The 15,477-nt window shown below is 33.6% G+C and overlaps 1 protein-coding gene across 1 annotated transcript in view; it reads left to right on the forward strand.

Moving 5' to 3' along the window:
- LRRC7 (leucine rich repeat containing 7) overlaps positions 1–15,477 on the forward strand; it is a 392,875-nt gene that overhangs the window by 140,373 nt on the left and 237,025 nt on the right. The window contains exons 4-5 of the mRNA XM_046645726.1: positions 2,577–2,655; positions 13,521–13,610. Of these exons, the coding sequence (XP_046501682.1) occupies positions 2,577–2,655; positions 13,521–13,610 (169 nt within the window). The remainder of the gene's footprint in view (positions 1–2,576; positions 2,656–13,520; positions 13,611–15,477) is intronic.

Genomic DNA, 15,477 nt, shown 5'->3' on the forward strand with positions numbered 1-15,477 from the left:
GACATGATACTAAGTGCTTTATCTTCATACCATCTAATGCTCAGATCAACTCTTTGAGTTAAGCAAGAAATGAGTAAGTGATGTTCAAATATTACAATATCTGCCTAAGATTATGTGGCTAGTTAAGTGACAACACTGGGATTTGCAGACCCTTTCCAAGCTGTGCTTTTAATTACTATGCTATAGTAAACTCTCCATGTTTATAGTGAACTACCAGTTAAAGGTATACTCTAAGAACTTTTCCTAAACTCTAGGGTCCATATATTAGTATATATGATAAAGTTTCCCTGACAACCTATTTTTCCAACTTTCATAAGCAAATTAGGATAGCTCTGCAAAAATACAAAAATATTCCTCAGCATAAACTAGTTATATATATATTTATTTATTTATATTGTAATATATGTATTTATAAGTACATATTATAAACATTTATTTATTTATAATTTACTTCCCTAAATGCAAGAGCATTTATCTCAGCTACTATATTGATTAGAAGTTGGAATATTCTTTCAGTGCACTAATTTCTACCTCTTTACTGTGTTCTCTTAGGTAGATATATTTTACAAATTTATACCTCAAGCCAGGTCATTTTGACGTGATATTTGGTTCCTTTGTTGACTGACACCATCTGCTTCTGTTTATTTCTAATGATTACAGATAGCATTTATGCAGCACTTTATGACAATTACTTTATCTGCCTTCTCTCTTTCAATACTCATCACAACTCTCTTTTGAAATCATTCAGATAGTCACCACTTTGCAGAGTAGGAAACTAAGACATTGAACATTTAAATGACTTTCCTAGGATTGCATAACTAGTAAGTGATAAAGCTGGGATTCTATCTGAATCCAATAAACTCTGCTCTGAACAATTCTAAGTTTAAACTGTAAACAACATAATACAAGTTTTTAAACAAATAATGCAGTAGCATTTTCACTGCAGCAGGGAATTCCATTTTCAGTAGAAGATAAAGAGATACAGACTTTTCCTTAAAATTGGATTTTAATTTGCGTCTGCTTCCGTGTCTTGGTTTACACATAATTTAAGGAAAATCATCCTGAGGTGGGCACTTGTGGAGATAAGGCATCAGGCACACCAGCATGTAATGAGCCCAGGCCAGGGACTGAACTGAAAAAGCTGCAGGGAGAAAAGAAGAGGCCTTACGCCCGTGTTGGTTGCAGATTTCCAAAGGAAATGGTGAGGGTGGCTCGAGGATTAGATTATTGACTTCTTTGCCATTTTGTTAACATCTAGTCAATGAGGGCAGCTCTAGGTGTTACGGCCTTTACAAAAAAGAGAATTGTCCTTTTTCATTCAATTCATACATAATGGAACTCCTGCACTTCGGTGGGTTTTTATTAAGTAGCCGAAATATCTCAGCAATAATTTTAGGCCAGCATAGCTTCTGATGAAATTTCACTTAGGGAGAAAGGGCGTGAGATGCGTTCCCTACCCTCTTTTGTACCCTTCCTGTGCTGTGACTGAACGGCCTGTCTTGGTTTGGCTGTCCTCCTACTGCTCCACTGGGCTTTGAGGTCGTGTGGGCATAGTGGTCTAGGTCAACAGAATCTAGGAAAGTGGAGGGCTTTCTTTCTTGACCGTCTATCGTCAAAATGTTCGACTAAACCCTACCATGAAATGTTCCTTACCTTCAGATGTGAAGTACTCGGCAGGACTAGTACTTTATAGAAATTTTTACTTCCTTAACAATAGTTCAAAAATTGAGAGAGGATACTACTGCAGGCATATAGGAGTGGCTTCGTATGGCTGTTTTCTCTTCTAACTTTGCAGGGCCCAATATCTGATTCATTTGTGCCAATTGATTGAAATGTCTTCCACATCTTTTATTTCTCTGACCCTCGCATTTATGGATTAGATTTGTGGCTTACTGATTTTCAGGAAGCAACACTTGTGTCACATAGCCAACAGCACAGCTGTGACAGTGGATGAGCAGCTCTGCAAGGGCCATCAGCCAGGCTGGCTACCTCGGACTCCAGAGGGGACCCAGGAAGGGCTGCTCAGAGCCACACGCTGTGCCAACAAGGAAGAATTGCATAGAACTTGTTAGGGCCCTAAATTGGTTTGGGAATATCTGTAGGTTCCGTAATTTCTCCTTAGGTGTTTTTCACCTGTATGTGTTCAATCATTTCCGTCTCATAAAATGAAGGGAGCAAAGATTTTATCTTCCATTTTCTTATATCTGCTGATTTCCCCTTCCTCCAGTAACAGCACTGTAACAATAAAATAAACCCAAACTATTTTTATTTCTTTAGATTAGTGAAGAGCCAAGATCTATCTTATTCCAAATATATAATTATCCTCAATTTTATACCTGATTTCCAATTATTACTATCATAAAATGTTAATATTCAACTTTTATTTTTAAAATATATGTACATGTTATATGACATTAATATATTATTTTAAGTTATTATTCTTACTTGATTAGTCTAATGATGTTTACACTGTGTATTGATTTGGTTTTAATTAATTATTCTTAATATTAGAACTACAGTTTAAAGAATGATTGCCAGAACTTTTTTATTTATGTATTTTTTGTTTTGCATTTTAGGTGTACAAGAATTTCCAGAAAACATTAAGTGCTGTAAGTGTTTAACAATTATTGAAGCCAGTGTCAATCCCATTTCTAAGTAAGTAAAAGTGATTATATTTTATTTATGTTTATGTTACCACTGGATAATAATTTACCAAGATAAAAGAAATTCACATAATAAATGAATTTTAAATGCTTCATTTAAAATTCAATTTAATAGAATGATGGGAAAGGAATAATAAAATCAGAATAGTTCAACAAAATGTAACAAAAAGCATTGTTGAGTAAAATGAAGGCCTAATTGGCACAAGAAGGCATTACTTTGAAGCAAACAAGGTCATTATTTTTCTTTGGCTCTCAGACAACATTCCATGGAAGAGAGCCCAAACTAAGGCAACAGTTATTAGTTATAGGCTTGGTAGATAATTAGCATCAAGGATCTGATGAAAGTTCAAGAGAGTGCAAGGGTTTAAGGTATTGATAGATGCATGAAAATAGCTAACCATGTAGTTCAGGCTGAAAAAGGAATTAAGAATGACCAGAAAGAGGGAGTATCTGTGTTCCAGAGATTACAAGAAGAGCAAAAAGACAATCCTATATGGATAACAGAATGGAAGGCATGAGTGGTTAAAGGTGCTGTGATCAGAGAAAGGGTATTTGTGGTTAACCGTCTGTTAGTAGAGAAATGCCATGGGAAAATACGACTCAGCATGTGACTTTGATGGGAAATTATGACTGTGGCATAGTGATCAAGAGTACTGTGGAGTCAGGTAGGTCAAGAAATCATGAAGTGAGTGGATTGAATGAGACAGGAAGCTGAACGTTAAACTCACTTAACAATGGAAGTGCAAATAAAATCTAGAAAGGCTATTGACAGTTGTAAAAATATTTGCAAGAGATTGAAACAAATCAGTGGTATTGGGGTGCAGGTAATGAGTTTCAAAGTAAGATTGGCATTTTAATTACACCAAAACTGACAGCAGGACTTGAAAAAGATAGTTCAGTCCTTTGTCCACATGAAGTTGAGGAGACTGGGAGAAACTGAAGCCCATTGGGAAGGCATTCAATGAATACAGTGTTTCCAAAAGAAGACAAAAGGAAGTTTATCAAAGAGAATTTAAAGGGAAATTTTTCACCAGTAGAGTTGAGAGGGAATAGTAAGGATGGTTTCTCTATGGACCATGATGAGAGGCTGCAGATGAGAGTAGGAATGGAATAGCATATGAAAGAATGAGATAGAAGTTTAGATGGGGATCTTTACAGTGAAAGGTTTGTGAAATAATTTGATGCGTTTAGTCGAAAGTGTAGAACATTAAGCAATAAAATGTGTTTGAAAGATACAACTCTTCTACCTCAAAAGTAAGGGAGAAAAAGTCCTGTGAAGAAGGTTTTCCAAAACTCTTGAGCCAAAATGCACTTTTCTCAACAAAGAAATAGATGTTGCTAACTTCTCACGTCAAGACTACAGCCATTTCGTTGATTTGAGTTGTAATCCAGGACAGATGATAAGTTGTTCTGCTTTCTAGTTCTTTAATTCTAATGGCTCATCTTGTTTAAGAATCGTGGAGAGGCCTTTAGGAGTGGAAGTCAGATGACAATTTACATCTTTAAGAAGCTTAAAGTATGTAGTTTTATTGGCTGTGTCTCTGGATTATTTTCATATATTTAACTTTTTAAAAGATGAATGAATATGACATATTTCATCCAAGAATGCTGAACACTAAAAGCATTCAGCAACTTGGGAATTCGTTAAAACTTACTTGCTTGAAGAGTCAATTTAAATAGTATACTAATTTTAAATCCAGACTTTTTTAAAGATATAATTTACATACAGTAAAATTCACCCTTTTAGGTGGTATGGCTCAGTGAATTTTGATAAATGTATACAGTCATGGAACCACCATAATCAAGATATAGAATATTTTTGTCATCCCAAACAGTTGTCTCAGCCCCATCATCCACGGATCTGATTTCTATCCCCATAGTTTTGCCTTTTCCAAAATATCATATAAATGGTATCATATTTTTGTGTCTGATTTCTTTTATGTAACAGTGATTTTGAGATTTCTCCATGTTGTTTCAAGGATCATTACATTCCCTGTTATTTCTAGGTGGTATTCCTTTGTATGGATATACCACAGTTTATCTATTCAACAGTTAATAGACATTTATATTGCTTCCAGTTTGGGGCTCTTATTAATAAAGCTGGCATACATATTTACGTACAAGTGTTTGTGTAAGCATATGTTTTCACTTCAACTGGGTAAACACCTAGGAATGCTTTCCTGGGTAATGTGGTATGTGTATGTTTAACCTTATAAGAAATTTCCAAACTGTTTTCCAAAATACCTTCTCTATTGAGGATTCCCACCAGCAATTTATGAGATTTTCTGTTCCTCATCTTTGTCAGAATTTGGCACTATCAGTTATTTATTTTTTCTATTTTAACTAGTCTAGTAGATGTGGTATCTCATTGTGGGATCTCACTATAGTTTTAATTTACATTTATAATGTCAAAGTAACATCTTTTCATGTATTTATTTACAGTCTGTATTGCTTCTTTCATAAAAGTTCAAATCTTTTGTTCATTTTTATTGACTTGTCTTTTTATTATTAAATTAAAATAATTCTTTGTGTGTTCTTGCTAAGACCTTTATCAGATAGTTGTTTGCAAATATTTGCTCCTATTTTATGCCTTATCTTTTCACTTTCTACATAGTGACATTCAAAGAGAAGTTTTTAATTTTGACGAAGTCCTATTCATAAATTTTTTTGTGGTTTATGCTTCTTGTTCCTATCTAAAGACATCCTTGCTAAAGGCATAGTCATAAGTATTTCCCCCTGTGTTTTCCTCTGAAATTTTTATAATTTACATTTTATGCATAGGTCTTTGATCCATTTAAAGTTGAGTTTTGTATATGTGCAAGGTGTGAAGGTCAGGGTTCTTTTTTTTTGCATATAGATATCCAATTGTTTCTGTATTATTTGTTGAAAATATTATCTTTTCGTTATAAAACTACTTGATTTCTTTTTATGTAAACCAATTGATCATGTGTTGGATCCATTTCTGGGTTCTCTATTTTTCACATTAATCTGTATGCCTGTTCTTACACCAATTCCATATTGTCTTAATTGTAGCATTATAATAAGTCATACAATCAGAGAACATGAGTCCAACTTTGTTCTTCTTTATCAAAATTATTTGGGTTATTCTATGCCCTTTGCTTTTCCACACAAATTTTTAATCAGCTTGCCAATTTCTACAAAAATATAAAAGCCTTCTTGGATTTTGATAGAGATTGCATTGAATCTGCAGATCAATTTGGGCAGAATGGACATCTCAAAAATATTGAGTATTCTTATCCCTGAGCATCCTATATCTCTATACTTGCTTAGAGCTTTTAAAATTTCTTTTATCAATGTTTTATAGATTCAGCATACAAATCTTGTACCTGTTTTGTTCATTTTGTTCCAAGTATTTCATGTTTTTTGGTGCAATTGCAGATGATTTTTCTATTATTCAAGTATTTATTGCTGGTATATGGAAATACTATTGACTTTTTTATATTGATCTTATATCCTGCAGCCTTACTAAATTCACTCATTAGTTCTAGTAGATATTTTGTATGTTGAGGAAGGGGGGATTTTCTATGCAGACCATCATGTCCCCTGTGAACGAAGACAGTTTTATTTCATCCTTTTAAATTTGTATGCCTTTTATTTATTTCTTTTTCTTACTTTGTTGTCCTGGCTAGGACTTCCTGTACTATGTTGAATAGAAGAGGTGAAAACGGGCGTGATGTCTTGTTCCCAATCTTAGGGAAAAAGCACTCAGACTTTCACCATTATGTATGATTATTACTTATTTTTTCATACATGCCCTTTATCAGGTTGAGGAAATTTTCAATAACCCATTCCTCATTTTGTTTTGAGCCCTCACCAACAGGATCCTCAAAGTTTAGATGTCTGCTTTCAATCGTTTCAAGGAAACATAGGCTTTCTCTATGATGCTCTTCAACAGCTGTCCAGTCTCTGACCACTACCTGGCTCCAAAGCCAATCCACATTTTTAAGAATTTATTACGGGAGAATCCTAATTCAAGATACCAAAATCTGTGTTAGTTTTCTCATGCTGCATGAGAGATTACCACAACATAGTGACTTAAAACAACATGTGTCTGTTATCTGTTAGCTTCTGTGGGTCAGAAATCTGGGCATGAGTTAGCTGAGTTCTCTGCTTCAGTGTTTCACTAGGCTGCAATCAAGGCATTAGTCAAGCTGTATTCTCATCTGAAGGCTCAAGTGGAGAAGAATCCACTTTCAAGTTCATTGAGGTTCTTGGCAGAATTCAGGTTTTGCTGTTATTAAGCTGAGAGTCCCAGCTTTTTGCCTGCTGGTAGCTGGAGGCCACTCTTGCATCACAGAGGCTGGTACAGCTGCCAGTCATGTGACCCTCCCCATAGGCACTTCACAACGTAGCAGCTTGTTTCTGTAAGGCCAGCAGCTGAGTGAGAGTGGGTCTCCTAGCAAGATAGAGTCATATAACGTGATAAAGTTTTAGGAGTGACGTCTTATATTTGTCACATTCCATTCATTAGAAGCAAGTCACAAGTCCTGTCAACACTCAGGAGGAGAAGATTATACAAAGACTTGAGCAGCAGTAAGTGAGGATCATGGAGGTCAGCTTAGAATCTACCCGCCACATCTTTGATATCTGGTTTGCTGAGACTTTTTGATATCAGTGGTTGTTGAATTTTGTCAAAGCTTTTTTTTAAAACATCTATTGACATGATGATATGCTTTTTCTTATTCAGTCTGATGATATGGTGGATTACATTGATTGGTTTTTGAATGTCAATTCAACTTTGCGTTCCAGGGATAAATTCTGCTTCATCTTGAAGTGTTAACTCTTTTTGTAAATTAATGACTCTTATTTGCTAATATTTTGTAAAGGATTTTCCCATCTATATTCACCAGGCCTATTCGTCTGAAGTTTCTTTTCTTGTACTTTCTTTGTCTGGTTTTGATATCAGGGTAAAACTGGCCTCAAAAAACAGTTGGGGAATATTTTCTTCTATTTTTTATGAGAAATTGCATAGACTTGGAATTATTTCTCCCCTAAATATTGGTAGAATTTGCCGGTGCAAATTCTGGGCCTCCCATCTGGGCCTACAGTTTTCTTTATGGGAAGGTTTTTAATGACAAATTTAATTTCCATAATAGTTATAAAGCTATTCAAATTATTTACATTTTCTTGAGTGGTCTCTTGTAGTTTGTGTTTTTCAGGAATTTGTACATTTCATGTAAGTTTTCAAATTTATTGGCATCTCATTTTTCATAATATTGTTTTACTAGTCCTTTAATATCTACAGGTTCTCTAGTGCTGCCCTCTTTATCATCCCTGGTTTGGGTAATTTGTGTCTTCTTTCTCTTTTTGCTTGATCGGTCTCAATAGAGATTTATCAATTTTATTGCTGTTTTTATAAACCCAATTTGGGTTTCATCGATTTTTCTCTACATATTACTTTTCTGTTCATTTTCTTTGACCCAAGAAATCTACAACATAGTAAGTTATGAAAACCCTGGAATATAAAGCTTACAGTTTTGAGTGTTATCATCTTAGTTTTAGTTTTAGTTTTAGATGTGAGCGTCATAGTGTAGTCTGAATGCCTTAACGAAGTTATTGGTGAAAATTATCACAATAAAGCTGAAAACAAGAACTACTCAATGAGAGAAGCATGGACCAATGTTTACTGAAAACCTATCATGTCTCAGGCTTTTAGATACATTATTTCATTTTCATCTTCACAGCAACCTAATGAAGTAGATAAATCTTACCTACTTTACAGATGGAAATACGTGAACATAGTATTTGAATTCCTGGGTTTCTTTCACTATGTTTCAGCAATTCTTAAGAAGTATTTTGATTTGAGTTTAAATTAAAAGATATATTTTGAAATATTGGAAATATTCATCATATTCAACAATACAGAAATTACTAATAAATTCTGGCACATCTACCACATGATGCAAAGTTTACGTGTATGGCAACCATATATCTCTGTTTGCTCAAGTCATCCCAGTTTGCACCTCTCAAGGTAGCTTGATCAATAATAGGTCCTTTTTAATTCTCAAAAAAGTCCCAGTTTGAATGATAGATTATGTAGTTACTCTGTGTATACAGCAAAATCGGAAGATAATTACAAAGTAAAGGGAGAAATCATGATACAAGTTTGCAGTGATGTTAAAACAGTTAACTGGAAATTATATTAGAAGGAACTACATGAAATGATAATGATCGCTGTGTTAAGGAAGTGGAATTATAAGCAATATTTTTCTTTTCTCTGTATTTTCCAAACCTTCTGTAATATTGTTATATTAATGTTATAATTTTAGCTGTATAAATTAAAATGCTTAGATGTAAAATATCTTTCCAGTTAGAATAGACTTTACATTGGCTGGTTAATCACAACTTATAAAGCCTGTAATTTAATTTGGCTTTAACCGTTCAATTATGGGTCAAATGCCTGTAACATGTTTTCATTTAACTATTAAGTAAATGCAATTAGAAAAGAAAAATGTTGAAACAAAGTTGTCTGCAGCCAATCTTAATTTGCCTAGTCCAAGAATAAAATTAGCATTAATAAAAGCATTTAAATTAGTATTCAAGTTAATATTGAAAGATTAGAATGAAAATAACACCAAGGAAAAGTAATATAGTTTCTCTAATTTACTGAGTTCTTATTATGGGTCAGGTAATCATTTAATCGTTGGAGCAACTTTGGAAGTGGATATTAGTATCATTTTACCAATAAGGAAACTGAGTCTTACAGAGATAATAATTGAAAGAAGCATGATTCAAACCCAGGTCTTTTGACGTCAGGGCCCATGTGCTCAGACACTAACCCTTACGGGTGTCTGCTTCTATTAACCTTTCTTTGTTGTTGTTTGAATATGCCACTTTTAATTTAAGCCGTTAATAAAATGAAAGTGTTTCCTTAGGAGAGAGAATTATTTACCAATATATATAAAACATCTATTCTCTAAATTTTTTAATATATCAGTCAAATGTGAAAACCACCAGTTACTTTAGGATAGTAAAATCATTTCACTGTTGAGAGCTCCCTTACTCAGTGTGAAATGTTGGACTTCATTGAGTAGCTTGAGGAAAATAAGAACAACTCATGATTGTCATCTTCATCAAGTTTATCTAGCTTGCTAGGGAATATCTTCCTCAAAAATCCTTGTACATTCCTTTGGAATTAGTGATATTGACAAGTGGGGCCATTGTCTCTAATAGAAGCTACCAAATTGTACCATAAAATTAGTAATAAAGTCGTTTATCTTTTTTAGCAGACCTACTGACTTTACATATTTTTCAAATAATATGTTTTCAAAGTACAATACTAGATCATTGAAAAGATTAAAAAATTCCTTGTCCTGAAAGAATTTATGATTTATCCCAGGAATGGAAAATGCCCAACACTTGTACAAAGCGTGATTGGTATAACTACTTTGCTAAATCTATTAATAGAATCCTATGGGGAAAGTGATGAAGAAGACATTAATTTTGAATGTAAGTACAGAGTAACTGTTCAATAAATTCTGGTTGAAATGAATTGAAGTAAAAATACACATGACATTAAATGAGACATACTGTATAAATATACTCTGTAACTCTACATTTTAAAAAAAGAAAGGTTCAATATAAAATGTCAACACATTTCTGTTTATAACTAGGCTGAAAAAAGTATCTTACTTTGTATTCTGGTTTTTCGTGTAACTTATTTTTGGCAGTCCACTTTTGCAATTGGAATCTGTGCAATGTGATCAAATCTTCAGTCTTCAAAGAAATCTTCTATGTAAGAATCCAGATCCTGCAGCAGAAACTTTGCCAGATAAGCAGCAATAAAGAAATATATTTTTGATCAATGATGTACTAAAATGTAGTACCATTTAGTGCCTACATATGTGGAATAGTAGATTAGGGGGTGATGGATAGTTATAACTGTCCCTATAACTAGAAAATTAGTATTTTTAAAGGCTTTTTACTTATTAAAAGTTACAATGTTAAAGTAAATTATTAGATCAAAGGTTTTAATATTCTTCTCATTTTACACATATTAATCTTCTTTTTAAAAAGTCATAAGTGATTCCTTCTTTTGAATGATTATAGAAATCAAAAAGGACATTAAAGTAAGATAGTAGTTAAATTTGGATTGAAGTCTATTGAACATCTGGGTCATTATCATAAAAACTATCATACTATCAGGATAGGAGCTTTAATATATTACACTATCTAATGTATTATCTAATGTATTACAACAAAGGAAACCATAGAGAAAAACAGTGATCTCCCATAGATCTTTTTTTAATCTTGTAAGAAAATTCAAACCTTTGAGTCATGCAGTCCATACCCTCTAAATCTTGTCTGCTACTGATATTCTCAAATCTTAATTCCTAATACTCTTGTACATAAAGTAGTCCCTCTAAAATTCGTCTTCTATTTGTCATCCATCGCCGATGCATTCTTACCTCTACATTATAAAAACCCTCACTGTTCTCCCGCCTCCTTTCTCCTTCTTTCCTACTTTCATGAATCCTACCTCTTTTTAAGAGCAAATTTATGGAAAAGTCCTTTATGAAGCCATATACAAACAATCCAACTCCAAAATACAAACTGGAACAAGATATTTGCAGCAAAAATCATCAGCATAAGATTTGTGTCCTAAGAGTTTATAAAGAATTCCTACCAATTGATATAAAAATATTAATTAGGTTTAGTTTGGATTTCCCAGAAGCAGATGTTTAGAAAAGAATTCAGCAGTATGTTTAGGAGATGGCCTCAGGAAATACTTGTTGAGGGTGTGTTATCAAGTTATTTACTGATATGAACCACTGGACCTTAATCTCTTTGGGGAACTCTGGGAAACAGTGTAAAACACATGCCACAGAGTCATCAAGCACAATAGGTAAGGGAGCTGAGGTATTTATACTCCTGCTAGTCAGTAGTTGAGAACTATTCCTGAGGGACATTAATCTCTTGTAACCAGGTATATAACTTAAGTAATCTTTTGTTCACCAGGATATACGTACAAAAATATTCACAGAAGTACTGTTCATAATAGAAAACCAAAAGCTGGAAAGAAATATAATGTTTATAGGAAGGAGAATAATAAACAAATTGTGGTATATTCATACAATGAAATATTATGCTATGGTGGCCAGTCATCTACATCAAAATAGATGAATTTCAGGGCTGGCCCCGTGGCATAGTGGTTGAGTTCGGCATGCTCCACTTCAGCGGCCTGAGTTTGAGGGTTAGGATCCCCAGCATGGACTTACACTGCCCATCAGCCATGCTATGGCAGTGACTCACGTATAAAATGGAGGAAGATTGGCATAGATGTTAGCTCAGGGCTAATCTTCCTCAAGACAAAAAAAAAAAAAAAGGGGGGGATGAATTTCACAAATCTAACGTTAATTTTTTAAAGTCTCAGGAAAATGTTCATACTATGATTTGATTTATATTATGTTTAAAAACATGCAAAACCATGTGACTTTTTTTAGATATTTAAATAGGTGTCATAAAACTCTTTAAAAGGCAGAATAGCAAATATCATTCAGGAATTTGTGGGGCAAATAGGAAGATGTAGTCAGAGGGGTTTAAAAGTATTGGCTCTATTTATTAAATAATATTGTGGGCATACATATATTCTTTTATATATATGAAATATTTCATAATAAAAGATTGGGCAGGGGAAGAGAAAACATAGAATGAAACTCAGATGCAAATCTCAGGAGTAGGAGAAGAAGCAGGAAAAGTGGTATAGTAGGAGCCAAAAAGGAGAGAACAATCAATGATGGCAGCTGTTTGCTAGGCAGTGTGGGATACAAAATGAAGGGAGGTGAATGGAACTGGTACCTAAGAGGCTCTTGGAGGCTTCGGTGAGCGCAGTTTCAGGAACAGAGCTGGGGTAAGTGCCAGAAAACAATGGCTTGAGGAGTAGTAAAAAAGCAGTGAGTATAGGCAGCTGTTTAAACAATTTTGTCAGTAATTGCGATAGGTTGTAAGTTGAGGGGAAGGCAAATTTGAACACTATTTAAAAGTATTTTATAAAAGATCATAGTCTTGTCTAGACCACAAATAAAAGCATTAAAAATGTTTAAATAAAAGTGTAATTATAGGAAAATATTCAGTATCCTTAGTCTCCTGGAAAATCCTCGAGTTAAATCTTTTTGGTGAAAATGACTTCAATATTTCAAATAATTATTTCATCTAACTGGTAAAATTTCCCCAAAGGACATTTTCTCAACTCTTTTAATGCCTCTTACAACTTTCAGGATTCTGTTTAATTATTGTTGCAATGTTCTTGCTCATTTTTAGTGAACATGAATTGAACCAATTTGAACTATAATTTACATACATGTTGAGACTGCATTAAAGAAATTACCCGTTAAGAGGACAAAATACTCCTTGCCTTTTCATATTGGACAGCTTTAGTCATCATTGTAACAAATCGTAGACAAATTTTAATGACTGAGTTAAAGAGTAAGTGGATCTCCTTGCCTGACTATATATGTGAATATTCCATTGAGAAAGAACATTAAATTTAAAGTTACAAAACATGGCGTACAACTTGAAATTTCCAAAAAAAAGTATCTCACTGGTGTGCATAAGCTTAGGGCAAAAGGAAGAGATCATGTTGCTGCCTCTGGCAGTGCGGTGACATAAATCTCAGCATAGGAAAGCAACATGGTCAGGGGGCGAGTGCCATTTATTTTAATAACAGGCAAAATTTTCAAGCTGTAACAATATGCTCAATAAATTCTCCCATTACTGTGATACCAAAGGAGAGCTGAAAAATGTCTTACACTTCTATTTTTTCTCCTTAGAGATATATTTTTGTTCTGTTTCTATGGCAACATTGATGCAGTGACTAAATCTTTACCTCCTTTCTAGACTCCCTGATGGCTTCACGCAGCTTCTAAACCTGACCCAGCTTTACCTGAACGACGCCTTTCTTGAATTTCTTCCAGCCAATTTTGGAAGGTAAGAATAAGAAATTTAAAAGATGCAATTTTTATTTCACTTCACGTAAGTACTCTACCAGCACCAATAGGCGAGGCTTCAAAAGTAACCCTTGTGATTAAAGATAGACCTCATTATTATTCAATAAAGGAGATGTCAATTAATGAAGCATTTTGCAAAAAATAGTAAAACTAGGTCTTTACATGTGATTAATAATCAAATAAATCCCAGGTGAATTAGGGAGTTATTTACAAAGAAATAAAACCAGAAATGATCTGGAAAAACATGCACACGATACTTATGGCTCTTGGGTTGGGAAATACCTTTATAGCATAGAAACAAAGAAAAATATCATAAATGGAAAGGTAGATTCGACTACATGAATACTTTTAAAATAAAATGATATTGGAAATATTTTTAAATTAAGATAAAACAGTAAGCTGGGAAAATTTTTCACCACATATAACAAACAAGTTATTTATATCCTTAACATAAAGAATTCTTACAACTGAATGTGAAGATAAAGATCTCATTAGAGAAAAGTGGGAAAATGTCATGTACAAGCCATCCATTATAAAACGTACAAATTGCCGATAAACACGTGAAAAATGTTTATCCTCACAAACAATAAAAATAATACAAACTAAAATGACAATAAATGGCTCTGTGTTCGGGCATATTGCGAAAACGGTTTATAGAGTTGGAGGAAAGACAACCTCACAGGCTCAGATGGAATTGCAAAGTGTTATGAACTTCATGCTGTGCAGTGTGCTTTAAAACACTGAAAATATTTACAGCTATTGCCTTTGTAATTAGTTTCCAAAAAATGTATCTTATCACCATCAGATATCACACTAGCATTTATGGACAAGGATATTATCATTATTTACAATATGAAAAATTGGAAGCATATATCCATCTAGGAGGTTGGTTAAATATGTTCTGGTCCATGCATATGACAATACTATGTACCAATTTATAATCTTATTTAGGGAAAAATTTTTTAAATTTCTCTTATAAGTTATGCTTAGGAGCATACTATAACAAAATATATAAACTATGTTTCCAATATGAATATGAGTATGCGTGAGATCAAAGAGCGTTTCCTTGGAAGTGAAATATGGATAATTTTTATTGCCATCTTTACATTTTTTAATATTCTACATTGTTTTGGAATGAACATCTATTTTTTTTCTCTCAATTTTATTAAGATATAATTGACTTCAGCCCTGTATATGTTTAAAATGTAGGGCATAGATGACTTGCCTTACGTATTTTGCAAAATGATTACCACAATAAATTTAGTTAACATTCATCATCTCATATAGTTACCAAAAAAAAAAATGTTTTTTCCCTTGTGATGAAAATTTTTAGGATCTAATCTCTTAGCAACTTTCAAATATATCATACAGCAGTGTTAGCTATGGTGACCGTGTTGTACATTACATTCCCACAACTTAGTTATCTTATAACTGGAAGTTTATACCATTTGACCACCTTCTTCCAATTCCCACAGCCCCCGCCCCCGTCTCTGGTAACCACAAACTTGGTCTCTTTTTCTGTGAGGTCTCTTTTTTAATTCCACATGTAAGGGAGATTATGCAATATTTGTCTTTCTCTGTCCTACTTATTTCACTTAGCATAATGCTCTCAAGGGCCACCCATATTGTCACAAGTGGCAGGATTTCCCTCTTTTTTGTGGCTGAATAGTATTCAGTTGTGTATAGATATCTATATCTATAGCTGCAGATATATATACTACATTTTCTTTATCCATTCATCCGTCAATGGACACTTAGGTTGTTTCTATGACTTGGCTATTATAAGTATAAAAGATATATTTTTAAAGTTAAGACATTTTAAGTTTACTGTCAACTGCATTTTTCCA

Source organism: Equus quagga, chromosome 18 (assembly GCF_021613505.1).
Source record: "Equus quagga isolate Etosha38 chromosome 18, UCLA_HA_Equagga_1.0, whole genome shotgun sequence".
NCBI classification, from domain to species: Eukaryota; Metazoa; Chordata; class Mammalia; order Perissodactyla; family Equidae; genus Equus; species Equus quagga.